General features: G+C 41.0%; 1 protein-coding gene across 4 annotated transcripts in view; it reads left to right on the forward strand.

Annotated features, from left to right (window-relative positions):
- The window catches only part of Hira (histone cell cycle regulator), an 80,677-nt gene that overhangs the window by 17,341 nt on the left and 49,170 nt on the right, over positions 1-14,166 (forward strand). For all 4 annotated transcript variants that reach the window (XM_034514799.2, XM_034514800.2, XM_076942632.1 and 1 more), the window contains 5 exons: positions 838-932; positions 6,519-6,614; positions 7,894-8,054; positions 11,426-11,593; positions 13,853-13,966. In XM_034514799.2, the coding sequence (XP_034370690.1) occupies positions 838-932; positions 6,519-6,614; positions 7,894-8,054; positions 11,426-11,593; positions 13,853-13,966 (634 nt within the window). The remainder of the gene's footprint in view (positions 1-837; positions 933-6,518; positions 6,615-7,893; positions 8,055-11,425; positions 11,594-13,852; positions 13,967-14,166) is intronic.

The following is a 14,166-nucleotide window of genomic DNA, read 5'->3' on the forward strand; positions in this document are numbered from 1 at the left end:
TTTTAAAGCAGGAATATTGAATTCATTATAAAGGAAGGGACTTAATTTTTTTTTTTTTTTTTTTTTTTTTTGAGTCAGGCATAGTAGCTCCTACTTGTGAACCCAGCTACTCAGGAGGGACTGGCTTGAACCCAGGAGTTTGAGATTATTCTGGTTAATATAGTGAGTGAGACCTTGCCTTCAAATTAAAATGCAGTTGATATTCTTTTTTTTTTTTTTTTTTTAAATTAAAAAAGTTGGGGTCTCATGTAGCCCAGACCTTGGATGACCTTGAACTTCTGATACTGCTGTCTACCTCCTGAGTGCTGAGATTACTGGTGTACATCACATGCCCGGGTGCTTATATTTACTTACTTATTTATTTGTGATATTCTACTTTGAATAACCAACACAAATAATATGTTTAGTATGCAATTTGGAAATATAAAATAGCTCATAGTCCTATAACCTAAAGGAAGCCATGGTTAAACTTTTGTTTTTTTTTTCTGATGTTCATTTCTGTGCTCTATTCCATGTGTAGAGTGTCTGTGCTACATGTAGTTTTAAAGCCATGTAAATGGTATCATACTGTAGATGATGTCCTGTGGTCTGCTTCTCTCACTTTGTCTTGAAAATTTTCCTGTTGAAGATTTGCAGTGGCTGAGTATTATTTCACAAGTGCATGGATTGATCATAAGTTACCACTTCTGCCACATCTTTCGTTTAACAACCTGGTGCTTTTAGCTGCTGTCTGGTTTTGCTTTTTCTGTTTGTTATGATAAGCTATGCTACAGGGAACATCTCTGAACAGTGTCTGGAACACTCCATGAGTGCATATCTTATCCCTCTTTCACACAGGTACATTGGGCCCAGTACTGTGTTTGGCTCCAGTGGTAAGCTTGCCAATGTGGAGCAATGGCGGTGTGTCTCCATCCTCCGGAGTCACTCAGGCGGTAAGTGGGCTACTTTTTTGGGTGAGTGGATCCCTTTTGTTTGCCTTAATCATTAGCACCTCTATATACCTTTGCAGCTGTTTGGTTCTTAAAGTACTACCTGGGATTTCTTTATCACCACTTGTCCTTTAAGGTTTATGTAGTCACTGTCTCCACCACCTGCCTTCACCTGCATTCAATTACCAACACACACTGTCAGAACATGTAAGTGTATGTGTTTAGCATGGAGCTCCTAGCCTTCTGTTGCTTATTCTGCAGGAGTACTTTCATTCTTAAATCACTAAGTTCATAAACACATTCTATTTACTCCTGACAAACAAGCCTGTAGGTACCCACTGGAAAGTTTCTTTTCCTTCCTTCCTTTCATTCTTTTTTTACATACATACATACATACATACATACACACACACACACATACATTAACTTGTTTGTGTGTATGAGCATGTATACCACATGAACATGTAGAAGTGAGAGGACACTTGCTGAGTCAGTCCCCTGGCTCTGGCATGTGGATTCTGAGGATCAGAGTCAGGTTGTCAGGCTCCGTAGCAAACATCTTTACCCACTGAGCTGTCTTACTCTTCCTATTGACAACTTTCTTAACTTGACCTTGACTATGTTTATAAAGTGGTTCAAATAGGCTTTGTTTGGAAAGAGTCATATTTTATAGATTTAAGCTGAAGAGGAAGATGACTGGTTTGTATAAAGCCCATGCACTTAATAGTATGGTTTACATGTATACAGTTCAGATTCTAGAGAAGGCTGTGGTACAGCAGGAAAGAAACTCCTTTTTTTAGAACAAAAAACAAAACAAGAACAGCAGAAACCCATTAGGATTGAGCCTGGAATTCTAGTAGAATACAAGGTCATAGGGATAGGTCACAATTCACTGGTAGTATATGTTCAGAAGATTCTTTTAACTTTAAGTGAATAAACAAATTTCTTAAAAATATTTTTGGAGATTATCTTTATATTGTTGTGTGCATGAATGTTTTTTGGTATATGTCTGTGTACTAAGTGTGTGTGATGCCTGTGGAGGCCAGAAGAGGAATGTTAGATCCTTTGGAACTGCTGTCTGAGGTGATTGTTAGCCACAATATAGGTGCTGGAAATTGAACTGGAGTTCTTTGGAATTGCAGCCAGTGTTCTTAACTGCTGACCCATCTCTCCAGCCTGCCTTGCCCTCTCTCTAAAAGATACTTCATTATAAATGATGTCTTCAGGCTAGGCATGTGGTGCATGCTTTTAATCTTAGTACTCAGGAAGTAGAGGCAGGCAGATCTCTCTGTCATCAGTTCAAGGCTAGCTTGGTCCACATAATGAATTCCAGGCTAACCAAGGCTATATAGTGAGACCCTGTCCCCACAAAACAAAACAAAAACAAAAACAAAAACAAACAAGCAACACCTAATTAACCAAATAAAGAAAACAACAACAACAACAACAACAACAACAACACCAAAATAAAATAATGTGTTCATGTGGGTATGTGCATGTGAGTGCAGATACCCTTGGAAGTGTCAGAAGAGGGCATCAGATCCTCTGTATCTGGACTTACAGGCAGTGTGATACTGGGAACTGAGTTTGGGTCCTATCTAAGAGCTGTCTGGATATGCTCCTCACTTGAGTCATCTCATCACACTCCAAAAGGAGAAATGGATCTTTTTGTTTTATTTTGTTTTGTTTTCTTTTGAGACAAGGGCCTCCCTATGTAGCCTGGCTGTACTGGAACTTACTATGTAGTCTGAGGTTGGCCTCAGACTCAGAGCTCTATTGACCTCTGCTTCCTGTGTTCTGGGATTAAAGGTATATATCACCACACAGGCTAAATTCATCTCTTAAGAACCAAAGATAGAACCTTAGTGAAAACCTCTCTGAGAAAGCTAAAGCAGGACCCTTGTGTTGATGTTTGATAACAACAAGCATGTGTAATTTGCCCTTTTCACTTTTATAGCAGGGAGTCTAGTTGGGCCTCACTGGAGCTTGACACAAATATCTAAGAGGGTGTTTAAGATTAGGTAGGGTGTCAGTGAGGAGTGTAATGGGACCCTTAACCTGAGACTTGGGCTGAGCTATCATGTGAGATTCTCTCCTGTGCTATCTCCTCTGAGAATCCTTTACCAGGTAAGTTGGTTGGCTCCTTTCAAGTGGCAGATTTCATACTTCTGTTCACTGGTTCTGGTAGCAGGTCTGTGTAGAACTGTCCAGGAAGGAATGTTAGTGAGAAGCAGATAGATGAGTAAGAAGCCATTGGGTCTTTGAAAAGCAAAGGTGAAAAAAAATATATCTGACAGATTTAACTAGAGGTGAAAAGAAAATAAAAGGACAGAATTAGAAGTGATAATCTAGAAAAATATTTAAGCATTGAGCTAAAACCAAAACCAAAAACAAAAGCAAGAAACAAACTCCCAAGTTCTTAATTAATGTTCGAGGGACGTCTGAATCTGTGAGTGAGAAGATCGGAGACCAGGGAGCTTCAGAGTGGGGCCGGTGCTGATCCCCTGCAGGAGGTTCTGACCTGCGGCCTCAGACCTGCTCCCTCATGTTGTGTTCTTCAAAACAAGATAGAACCTTTGGTTTCAAAACCCCAATAGGAAATAACAGGGGAACATAAACAACCTGAATAAAAGTAGAAACATTAATAGCAATATTAGAGAATAAAGTATTCAAAAAGTTAATGCTTAATAATAAAATTTGATCTATGTAGAAGAATTTGAGTAAACAGAAGTCTATTATAACCTACTAGTAGTTTTAAATGACTTATGCTACATAGTCATCTTAGGTATTCTAAGACGAATACTAGCTAGTCATTACTCTCTAATAATTATGCCTTTAAAAAGATGCTCACAGAGAGCTTTTTTTCTTTTAACGTGGCAGAATTCTGTGCCTTTAAAGCTAATGATAAACTGAGTTTGGTGACACATCCCTATTCTCAGCATTCAGGAAGCTGCAGCAGGAGGATTGTGAATTTAAGCAACCTAGAGCCCCATGTTTTGGAAGAATTGTCCTCTTGGAATTGCTAGAATGATAGTGGGAATAATAACAAACAGAAATTACATTTTAAAGGCTAGGGTTAGGGGTGGGAGCTCAGGTATGCTGATCTTAGCAGAGGGGACTGAGTGGTGTAACAGTTTAAAGGCAAGCTCCAAGTCTGGAGTTCAGAGAAAATTATTACAGGTGTGAATTCCCTGAGAAACCAGGCACAGATATTAGACTGTCCAGTGGAAAACACTGTTACAGTGAATATTCATAGTATCTGTGGTGTTTGACACATTGTAAGCTTTTGGGTAAAGCAGCACTGAGGAAGGCTTCACTGTATTGAAGAACTTTGTGTACCACATGGACTCATCAATGGATTCTCTTCACATGCCCTATAGTAACCATTAAGCCGTTTATGAAATTAACTTAAAGCCTCAATAAATACAACATATGCCCAAATAAATAGGAGATAAAACATGAGATAATTAAGATAGAAGTGAATATTTATGAGCTCTCTAGCCAAGGTGACATTTTCAAGGTTAGCAGGTGGTGTGTTTAGCTTGCAGGAATAGAAGAAATTATGATGGGTAGTAACAGTCTACTTTCTTAAGCTTCTACAGTATGGGACTAGTATGACTAGTTGACATTGATGCATAATATGTGTGACATTAGTCTGGAAATTCATGTCTAAGAAAATTAGTCTAAGAAAATCATGTCTATTTTCTGGGTTCTATTTGACCACATCAATTTCTAGACCAGGCTATACTTGAACTCACAGAGATCTGCCTGCCTCTGCCTCCTGAGGACTGGGATTAAAGGGGTACACTACCATGCCTGACTGCTGACTACATCTTTTCTGCTGTAGACTAAGTATTATAAATTTTGGAGCTTATGTGCCTACTTCTACAGAGCTGTAAGCTCTTGTTTTCTTCAACAAATAAACACTCTTACGTTACCATGCACTGCTCAGAACGATTTCACAGTAGGCAGTCATAAAACATGAGCAAATGAATCTAAAAAGATTACTTTAGATTTCTTTTTACTAGTAATCTAAATAAGACTTGTATTGAAAACTGTGCCTAATAAACTAGAAGGAAAAATGGTCGAAATCCTCCTTGCTAATAAGAGAGTTTTGAGGTAAATATATGTAGAAATGTAAAGGCTTAGAAGTCTTTTTTCTTATCTTGAGATAGGGTTTTGATATGTAGCCTAGTCTTCTGTACACACTATGCTCAGCTCATAGAGGGCTTTGAAAAGTGCTCTACAGAGCTAGGGGCAGTAGCAAACACCTGTTATCCTAGGAGCATATCGAGTTCAAGACCAGCATGGGTTACAAAGCAAGACCCCACCTCAACAAAACAATAGAGCTCTTGTAGTTAGTGTTCAGTATTGATTTAGGTGTATTTATAATAGTGAATAGTTTTCATGTGGAATATAGAGAAAAACAAAGGAAGCTGTGAAGATTTCCTAGACAGAGTATGAAATGAAACATGCTTGGTATATATGAATTGTGTGCCATCAAACACAGTGCAACAAAGGGAAGGAAGGAAGATCCAGTAGGCTGTCATTAAAAAAAATCTAGAAAAGTTGCAATTTAACTTTGAATATCTTTCTTCTATCTTAAAAAAAAGTTCCTGCAGGGAAAAGACTAGGTGACACTGAACTGTTCCAGGTATTGGTGTTAGAAGAATGTGTGAAACCACATTTCTTATACCAGGGCAAGAACGGTCATTGTCACTAACATAGCTGATGGTTGTTAGTGCCTTGACATAACCTGGTAGTGTGTTACTGCAGCATCTTACATATCATCCTCACAATATTCTTAAGAAGGTAGGAATTTAAAGAAATACTATGTTATAGGTAATAAAACTGAGTAACAAACAAACGAGGGTCAATAAGCTGGTCATGGCAGCTTATACACCTAGCACATGGGAGGTGGAGGCAGAATGGTCAGGAATTCAAGGTCATGTCATTGTTGGCTATATGTCTACGCCAGCCTGAGCTATGTGACACCTTATCTCAAAAGCCAGAAAGGAAGGAAGGAGAGGAGACAAAGGAAAGTAGGAAACAAATGGTGCTTGCTTTTGTGGGGGTTCAACAGAGAAGGGGTGTTCCTGGAAGTTTAGTGAGGACAGCCTCTTTGACACATAGACAGCCATGTTCTTGATTTGCCTGTGTATTCTGCTGCATGCTTTCCACTGCTCATCTAGTGTTGAGATGAAACACCATATGGACCAGCATGGACCAAATACAAGGTTGCAGGCCACAGAGCATCTTTGAGGGCACAGAAGCAGGAAACCTCAGGTTGTGGTTCTTAATATGTGGGCTTGAAGCTACATGACTTAGAAGTTCTCACAGGCTGTGTCCTCAGTTGCTTTGTCTGTAAATAGCATGGGGCACTGTGGCCAATTTAGTGCTTGAAATTTTGTGCTCACTGGAAAATGACAAAATAAAAAGTAGTTGTTAGGGTCTCAGACTAGGTGTACTCATGAGTAAAAGCTGCAGTCAGTTGACCTGGTCTACAGAAAAGGCTGCTGCAGCATGCTTACCATAACTCAAGTGCACACTAGGTAAGAGCTCTTACCATCACACCCTGTCTTCTTCCAGATGTGATGGATGTAGCATGGTCTCCCCATGACGCCTGGCTGGCCTCATGCAGCGTGGATAACACTGTCGTCATTTGGAATGCCGTGAAGTTCCCAGGTCTGGTGTTCTCCCTACTGTGTAGCAACCAAAAAGGCCTGTTGCCAAAAGCACTGCTTGTTAATGTGGAACAGGATGGGGAAGGGGATGGGTTGTCCGTCTTCTTAATCTCAGTCACAGAAAGTTAAGTGGTCAAGGATTTGAGTGTCTTGTCAGTAACCCAGTTTTGCTGTTCCTTATCAACTGTATTTGTTTAATGTTTAAAAAGAGATTTATGGTAAAGAAAACAAGCTGAGCACTAGCTTGAGTGTATCATAATTCATGAAGGTGGCATGTGGACAGTTGGCACTGAGATGCTGCCACTCCACGTACAGTATGTGTGCCTTCTGCCTTTGGGCTCTGGCCTTAGCTTAGTGGCCATCTCTGAAACCATCCAGCAGATATGGGGGTACCACAAACGTAGTTTTGCAAGAGAGTAGCTTGCTATATATTTAAAATTATGAGAGATAATGTAATTTGGTATAGTGTTGCAGTTAATAACTAGCAAAATATTTGCCATAGCTGGGTGCATTGGCATACACCTTTAATCCCAGCGTTAAGAGGCAGAGGCAGGTGGATCTGCGGCTTGAAGCCAGCCTGGTCTACAAAGGGAGTTCCAGGACAGTCAGGCTCTACACATACTACGTGGTTCCTGAGCCCATTTTTCTCACGGGTTAAAACACATCATCCATTGAGTGGATTTAAGCCATTTTAATTTCTTCTGAAGCTACTACCAGCATGTATGGTGACACTTGTTTTGGCCTTAGAAAAGGCAGTTTTAGAGACTGGTATAGCATTGACTGCAGATCCGAATGAGGTGTCTTAGGCACATTGTGTCTTCAGCATTGACTTCCAGATAACTCACTTAAAAGACCCTAAATGTTGGCCTTCTTGAGCTCATAGACCTGCTACCTCTGGGGGCTGTCTAGGAGGCTTACTTACATCAGAAGGGTTACAAATATCTGAGCCTGCTACAGATAAGATTTGGGGTCAGAATTGGCAGCTGTGGCTCCAGCTTCTAACCTCGCTACTGTTCCTCTGGGTCTTGTGTGGCCCCCACATGTTAGCGTATGCTGGCCTGCGTGATGCAGCCATTTCTTCAGTTTGCTTTTGCCTTGGTGGAGGTGAAACACAGGGCTCTTTAGCTTGCGTTTAAGGGTGGGATTGGTCAAGTTAGACTGCTTAGGTACCTTCAGGTCCATTTAATTGGCCATCACAACTTACATTCCTGTGTGATGGTTATTTTCTTTTTCTTATAGAAGATAAATAACACCTTGTTCATATTTTTTTTTCCTTATAGAAATTCTTGCAACTCTGAGAGGTCATTCAGGCTTAGTGAAAGGTTTGACTTGGGACCCCGTTGGTAAATATATTGCCTCTCAAGCTGATGACCGAAGTCTGAAGGTATGGAGGACGCTGGACTGGCAGCTAGAGACTAGCATCACCAAACCTTTTGATGAGGTAACTGGGAATGGCCTAGAGCTTGGCCTCTGCCCCTGCTCCACTTTTGAACAGAGGGAGCTGGTCATGGTATAGGCCATGCGGTGCGTGCAGTCTAGGGGTCTGAGCTTTAGTTTTATGAGTTAGGTGATAAAAATCCTTTCTTTCTGATGAAGTGTTCAATGGCCAGCTTTGGAATGAAAAATATTTTATTATATTTTTATTTTTAGTAATTTTAATTAGCATACAGTCTTTTTGGATTCAATATTGCATTTTGAAATGTAATTTATCGTTGTTGATCTTCCTCCTGCCTCATCCCTGAATTCCATTCCCTCTCTGGTATCCTCTTCTGTTGGTAACCTCCTTCCTACTTCCCATGTCTTATGCTTTGCTGAGTGCTACACTTCCTCAAGTATTCTTTTCCCATCTTGTGGTCCCCTTCTAGTTTCCTGACCTACACACACACCCACATACCCACCCACCCTAAGCCAAGAGAGAATGTGAAATTTTCTGAGTGTAAATTACCTTGGTTAGTATAATAATTTTTAGATCTAGCAATTTTTCTGATAATTTCATAATTTGATTTTTTTCTGTATGGCTGAATACAGTTCCTCTTTGGTAAGTCTACCATATTTTTTATTATCCATGTTTTTGCTCATGGACATCTAGGGGTTAAGTAATGCAGCTATAATAAACATGGATGTGTAGGCATCTCTGTGGCAGGGTATAGAGTTGGGTACAAGCCCAAGAATGATAAGGTGGACGGACCATCTAGAGTTGTATCTCTCAGTGTGCTGATTCTGTATCATTGTTCCGTCCCCCACATTCTTATCAGCATGTGCTGCTACTGCCTGGGATCTTGATGACTGATGTTCTTCTGACGGGTGAGGTAGAATCTCAGAGTATTTTTAATTTCTGTTTTCCACGTGACTAAGGATAGCAGACACTTTTAAAAGTATATAAAATTTTTTTTTTTTTTTTTTTTTTTTTGAGGTCTTTTATTTTGTTAGCCCATTTATTGTCAGTTTTACTTTTTTATGGGGGGTTTATTTACTTTTCACTGTTCCTTTTAAAAACATTTTTAAAATTTATTCTTTGATAGCTCTATACACATGTATATTTTATTCATATTCACTTATCTCCTACTTTCTCTGAAACCCTTTTTTCTAACATTCTCTTCCTCTTCCTCCTTTTCTGTTTTTTGTTTGTTTGTTTGAGACAGTGTTTCTCTGTGTAACCCTGGCTGTCCTGGAACTCAATCTGTAGATCAGGCTAGCCTGTAGCTCAGAGATCCACTAGCCATAGCCTCCCAAGTGCTGGGATTAAAGGTGTGCTCTATCACTGTCTGACTTTTTTCTTTTCTTTTTTTTTTGTTTTTTAAAAATAGATCTCTGAGTTTAATTTGTGTTGTTTGCATGTACATGAGTGTTGGCTTATTTTCTGGGTCCTGGGTACCAACCAGTGGCTATACTCATCAAGAAAATTGACTCCCATTCCTCCAGCAGCTATTTTTAGTTCTTTATATACTCTGGATATTAATATCCTGTTTGAATAATAGGTGGCAAGGACTCCCATTCTGTAGGCTGTTTTTTGTTGTGCCAATAGTTTCCTTTGCGGAAGCTTCTTGATCCCATTGGTTAATTCTTGGTACCATTTCTTGTTTTGTTAGAGTATTTAGTGACAGATATTAAAGCTAAAGAAAACCTATGAGTTGTCCCTGTAGCATTATGTGCCTGACTTGGGGGTGGACTGCTTTCTTACCTTGGGGAGTTTCCACCAGTGCCTTGTGGAATGGTCATGTAGAAGAGGCTTTCGTAGGTTATTGGTTATGCTTTTGCTTTCTTTTATTGACAGTCCCACTGTAGGCCAGCTGACCTCTCTGTCGGGAAGAATACAGTTTATATATCATGGAGGGAGATCAGACTGCAGTAGTTTCTGCAGTATTTTACTATCTACTTGTGTTCTGATTTCATGTGGAATCTGAGTTGACAGTCATTGATTAGACATCTGTTAAGTATCTTTTGTATGTAAAGCAATACTGGGAATAGACAAATAAGAAAAGATTGTGATGTGCTCTCTCCCCTTCATACTCATTGCCCAGTGGGAAATATAGACATTCATGTGAATTATCCATGTGGTGAAGGTAGTGTCCAGACTACAGATACAGCCTAGATAAGGGGGTTGTGTCAGAGAAGACTTCACAAAGCATGGGACACAGGAGTGGGTATCTTCAGAGATAAGTAAGTGTTTGCTTACTGGCCATGGTCAGTTGCAGTATGAAAATTAAAATCATGTATTCAGTTCTCCCAAGCCAGCACCAGCTGCTGGGCTAGGTCTAAGGCCGGATTTTACTTTACTTCCTCTACCTTTTTTGCCCACCGCTGTCTGATGTAGGGGATGTGGCCGTCACACTTATCACATCTATGTTGAGGCCTTGACGTCAGGCACAGGGCTGGGTTCCTAGACTAGCTGTAGGGGGCCCTGAGGCCTTCCTCCACAGAGGGCTGAGGAGGTGCTCCTGCAGCACCCGGTCTTGATCTAATACTCTGGGAGCATAAAGTAAGATCATAACCCTGGTCTTGAAGGCTGACCCAAGCTGATCTTGAGTTTGGCCCCTCCCCTCCCCTCCCCTCCCCTCCCCTCCCCTCCCCTCCCCTCCCCTCCCCTTCCCTCCCTCCCCTCCCCTCCCCTCCCCTCCCCTCCCCTCCCCTCTTCTTTTTTCTTTCTTTTTTTTTTTCTTTTCTTTTCTTTTTTTTTTTTTTTTTCTTTTCTTTCTTTTTGTAGGAAGGATCTATGAAGGAATACCTGTGTCATCCTTCAGGCCAATATAGGACTGGTGCCTTTCTGTTGTGCCTCTATACTGTATTAGACTTATATAAACCTCTTCTTCACAGGTGTCCTCACTAGTTAAATGTGTAGAAACAACTTCAAGGGAGTGGGTAGCACAGTGAAGACACCTACTGTGCTACAGGCACATGTTTCCGTTTGGCTTGTGGGTAGTGTCTGTAGCACTTTTTTTTTTTTTTTTTTTTTTTTTTTTTTTTGAGGATGCTTTGTAGATACTCTGTGCTGGGGCTAACAGGTCCTGTACAGAAGCAGATAGATTTGGCCCATGCAGAGCTGGTGGACTAAAGGAATGATCTTTGCAGATTCTGTCTTCTGGTGTTTTACGTTCAGTCCTGTGGGTAAGCAGGGAGTGGGTAATGTCACAGTTTCCATACTCATTTGACAGAAAGCGATTTTTGGTGTGCTACCTGGAGAGACTGTAAATATAAAGTTCAGGCAGGAGTAAGGTGCTTGTCCCGTGAATGTACATCTGTAAATCACAGTTCGATTTATCCTTGAGGGGAGAGTTTTCTTGAGCTCCTTTCAAGCTTGGATTTTATTTACAGTGTGGAGGAACGACGCATGTGCTCCGGCTTAGTTGGTCACCTGATGGCCATTATCTGGTATCTGCCCATGCCATGAATAATTCTGGTCCTACTGCTCAGATCATCGAACGAGAGGGCTGGAAGACCAACATGGACTTCGTGGGTCACCGGAAAGCTGTGACTGTTGTGGTGAGTGTCCCTCACCTCAGAAATCCTAGCTATCAATCAAAACCATCATCCTGAGCCGTCTGCTGTAACCTACATGTGTTAGCTTAGGGAGGGTTTATCTTCCCAAAGGTATCTTTCTTTCTAAGACTGTGTCTCATGGAGACTGAGTGGTGGGCTCTAGGAGTCAGCACATTATGGTACATCTTTCATTTTAAGCATGCTTAAATATTTTAAGACTATTTTTGTAAAATGGAATATGTATATAGGATTGTTTTATATTTGTTAAATTCTAAAATGGTAAATGTCTTCTGGATTGTTTTTAGGAATATTGTACCTTAGTGCTAGCTTTCATGTCTGCCCATAGGTGCTCCCTTGGCCAGTTCCTGTGAACAGAGCATTCTGGGTACCCTTGGAATGGTGTGCTTCTCCCTACACCCAGCAGCAGCCTATTCTGAGAGTACTGGTGTGTGCATTCAGTCTTTGTTGTTTATGGTGTTGGAGCCAGAGCTTTGTTCATGTTAGGCAAGTGCTCTATCACCAGGTTACAGCTAAGTCTATGTATCCAGAGAGCCATTGCTCATCTCTTAGACTTGAGAGAACGAGCTCCATACTGGGTGACTTTAATTAGAATGTCTTGAGACTGTCCAAGTCAGGCTATTGAGGAGTTACAAGTAACCTCTTAGAATCTGGATTTTTTTTTTTTTTTTTTTAATGTAGAATAACCAAATATAAGAGAGATTGATGGTTAGGTTGATGATAGTGAACATGATTGAAATGGGTTTTAAATTACATGTTTTCTAAATTGATCATAAGTAAGTGTAATACATTATACCTTAAAATTTTTTTAGGAATAAAACAAAATACTGCTTCTTTAAAATTGTTTTGTGTTGGGAGTCTGTGTTGGATTTTGTTGTGACTAGGGCATTCTTGATAAATGTTTGCAATCACTGATTCATATTTAGTACAGTGGTTCTGCATCTCTCTTTTATATGGTCCTCAGCTGCTCTGTAAGAAAGTAACACTCACCTTATCAGGACCCACAGAACTTTGCAAGCCTAGCTATTGGTAGTAGAAGGTTAAGCTCAGAGCACACACATTCAATTGCCATCTTGTCCAGTATATGGTCATTCCTGCCTGCCCTCTAGAGGGAAAAACATCTCTGTGCATCTGATACCAGGCTCTTAGGAGCTACCCTTTCTCTACCTGTAGATGTACTCCTCTACGATTCTAAGAGCTCCACCTTCTTGATCCATTTGTGTGTCTAGTCTTTCTAAAGCATCTGTGAGGTACCTCAGGGAATCAGCTCTCCATGCCAGCAGACAGTTAAGGATGTCATTGTCCATCAGTAAGACAAACAGATATGGCCAGGGAGAAAGAATTAAGAGGCCCTCCTGCTGGTCTCTTTGGCTTCCCTTATGCGGCAGCTCACTCCAGTCCTAGGGGCTCCATCACCATCTTCTGGCCCTCACAGGCACTGCAAGTTGTGCAGCAACATACATAGAGACAAAACACTCATTTAAAGAAAAAAAAGGATGCAGTGAGCTGGCTCTGGTGTCTGAAGTCCCCTAGCAAGCTCAACTTGTCCTCAGGTCCTAAGGCTGGCTCTGCCAGACAAGGATGAACTAAAAAGGTCAGTTCCAGTAACACTTATTCCCTTGACCTGTCTGCTGGCTTCATAACTAGAGTGTGTGGTAGTGCTATCTCCAGTCTTCACGTTACCATTGCATTTATTTTCTGACTGTCTTGAGCTTTCGTTTGCGTCATCAGCAAAGTCTCTCATTGTACTTTTCAAGACTGAGTTGTGCATGCTCAGTGCCGAGCTTGGAGTCTGAGGGGCTCCTCTATCTGTGGGTGGAGATTTGGTGTTTCTGATGCTTGGTGTTCTAGTTTGCTTTCTGCCTGCTCTAATAAACACCATGACCAAAAGCAACTTGGGTAGGAAAGGATTTATTTGGATTATACATCCTGATTATAGTCCATCATTGAGCAAAGTCAGGGCAGGAACCATGAAGGAGTGTGCTTACTGGGTTTCTTTCTTACACAACTCAGGACCACCTGCCCAGGTGTGGACTGGGTCCTCCCACATCAATCGTTAATCAAGAAATTGCCCCACAGACACATCTAAAGGCCAGTCTGATGGAGGCAGTTCCTCAATTGAGAGTCTTCCCAGCAGACTCTAGTTTGTGTCAAGTTGACAAAAACTACCCAGTACACTTGGGTACTTGTACTTGTAGGACATCTTGGTATTTACTTATTTTAATTGTGGTTATTTGGCTTTAGAAATTCAACCCAAAAATCTTTAAGAAGAAGCAGAAGAATGGGAGTTCTGCAAAGCCCAGCTGCCCATACTGCTGCTGTGCTGTTGGCAGCAAGGACCGCTCACTTTCTGTCTGGGTAAGTGCCTGAGCTTTGGTTGCAGGGTAGGTTAAGGACTGGGAAGACAGTGAGTCTGAGGACTTCAAAAAAAGAGAGCCCCACTGTTTTTGATGGTGCACAGTGTATTCCTTACACTTTGCCTCTGGTCAGCTTCTTTTCAGAAGCATGCAGTCTTTCCTGCTGTTTAAGAAGTACTGAGACTGTGCCTGGCCAAGAGA

Source organism: Arvicanthis niloticus, chromosome 12, assembly GCF_011762505.2.
Source record: "Arvicanthis niloticus isolate mArvNil1 chromosome 12, mArvNil1.pat.X, whole genome shotgun sequence".
Lineage (NCBI taxonomy): Eukaryota > Metazoa > Chordata > Mammalia > Rodentia > Muridae > Arvicanthis > Arvicanthis niloticus.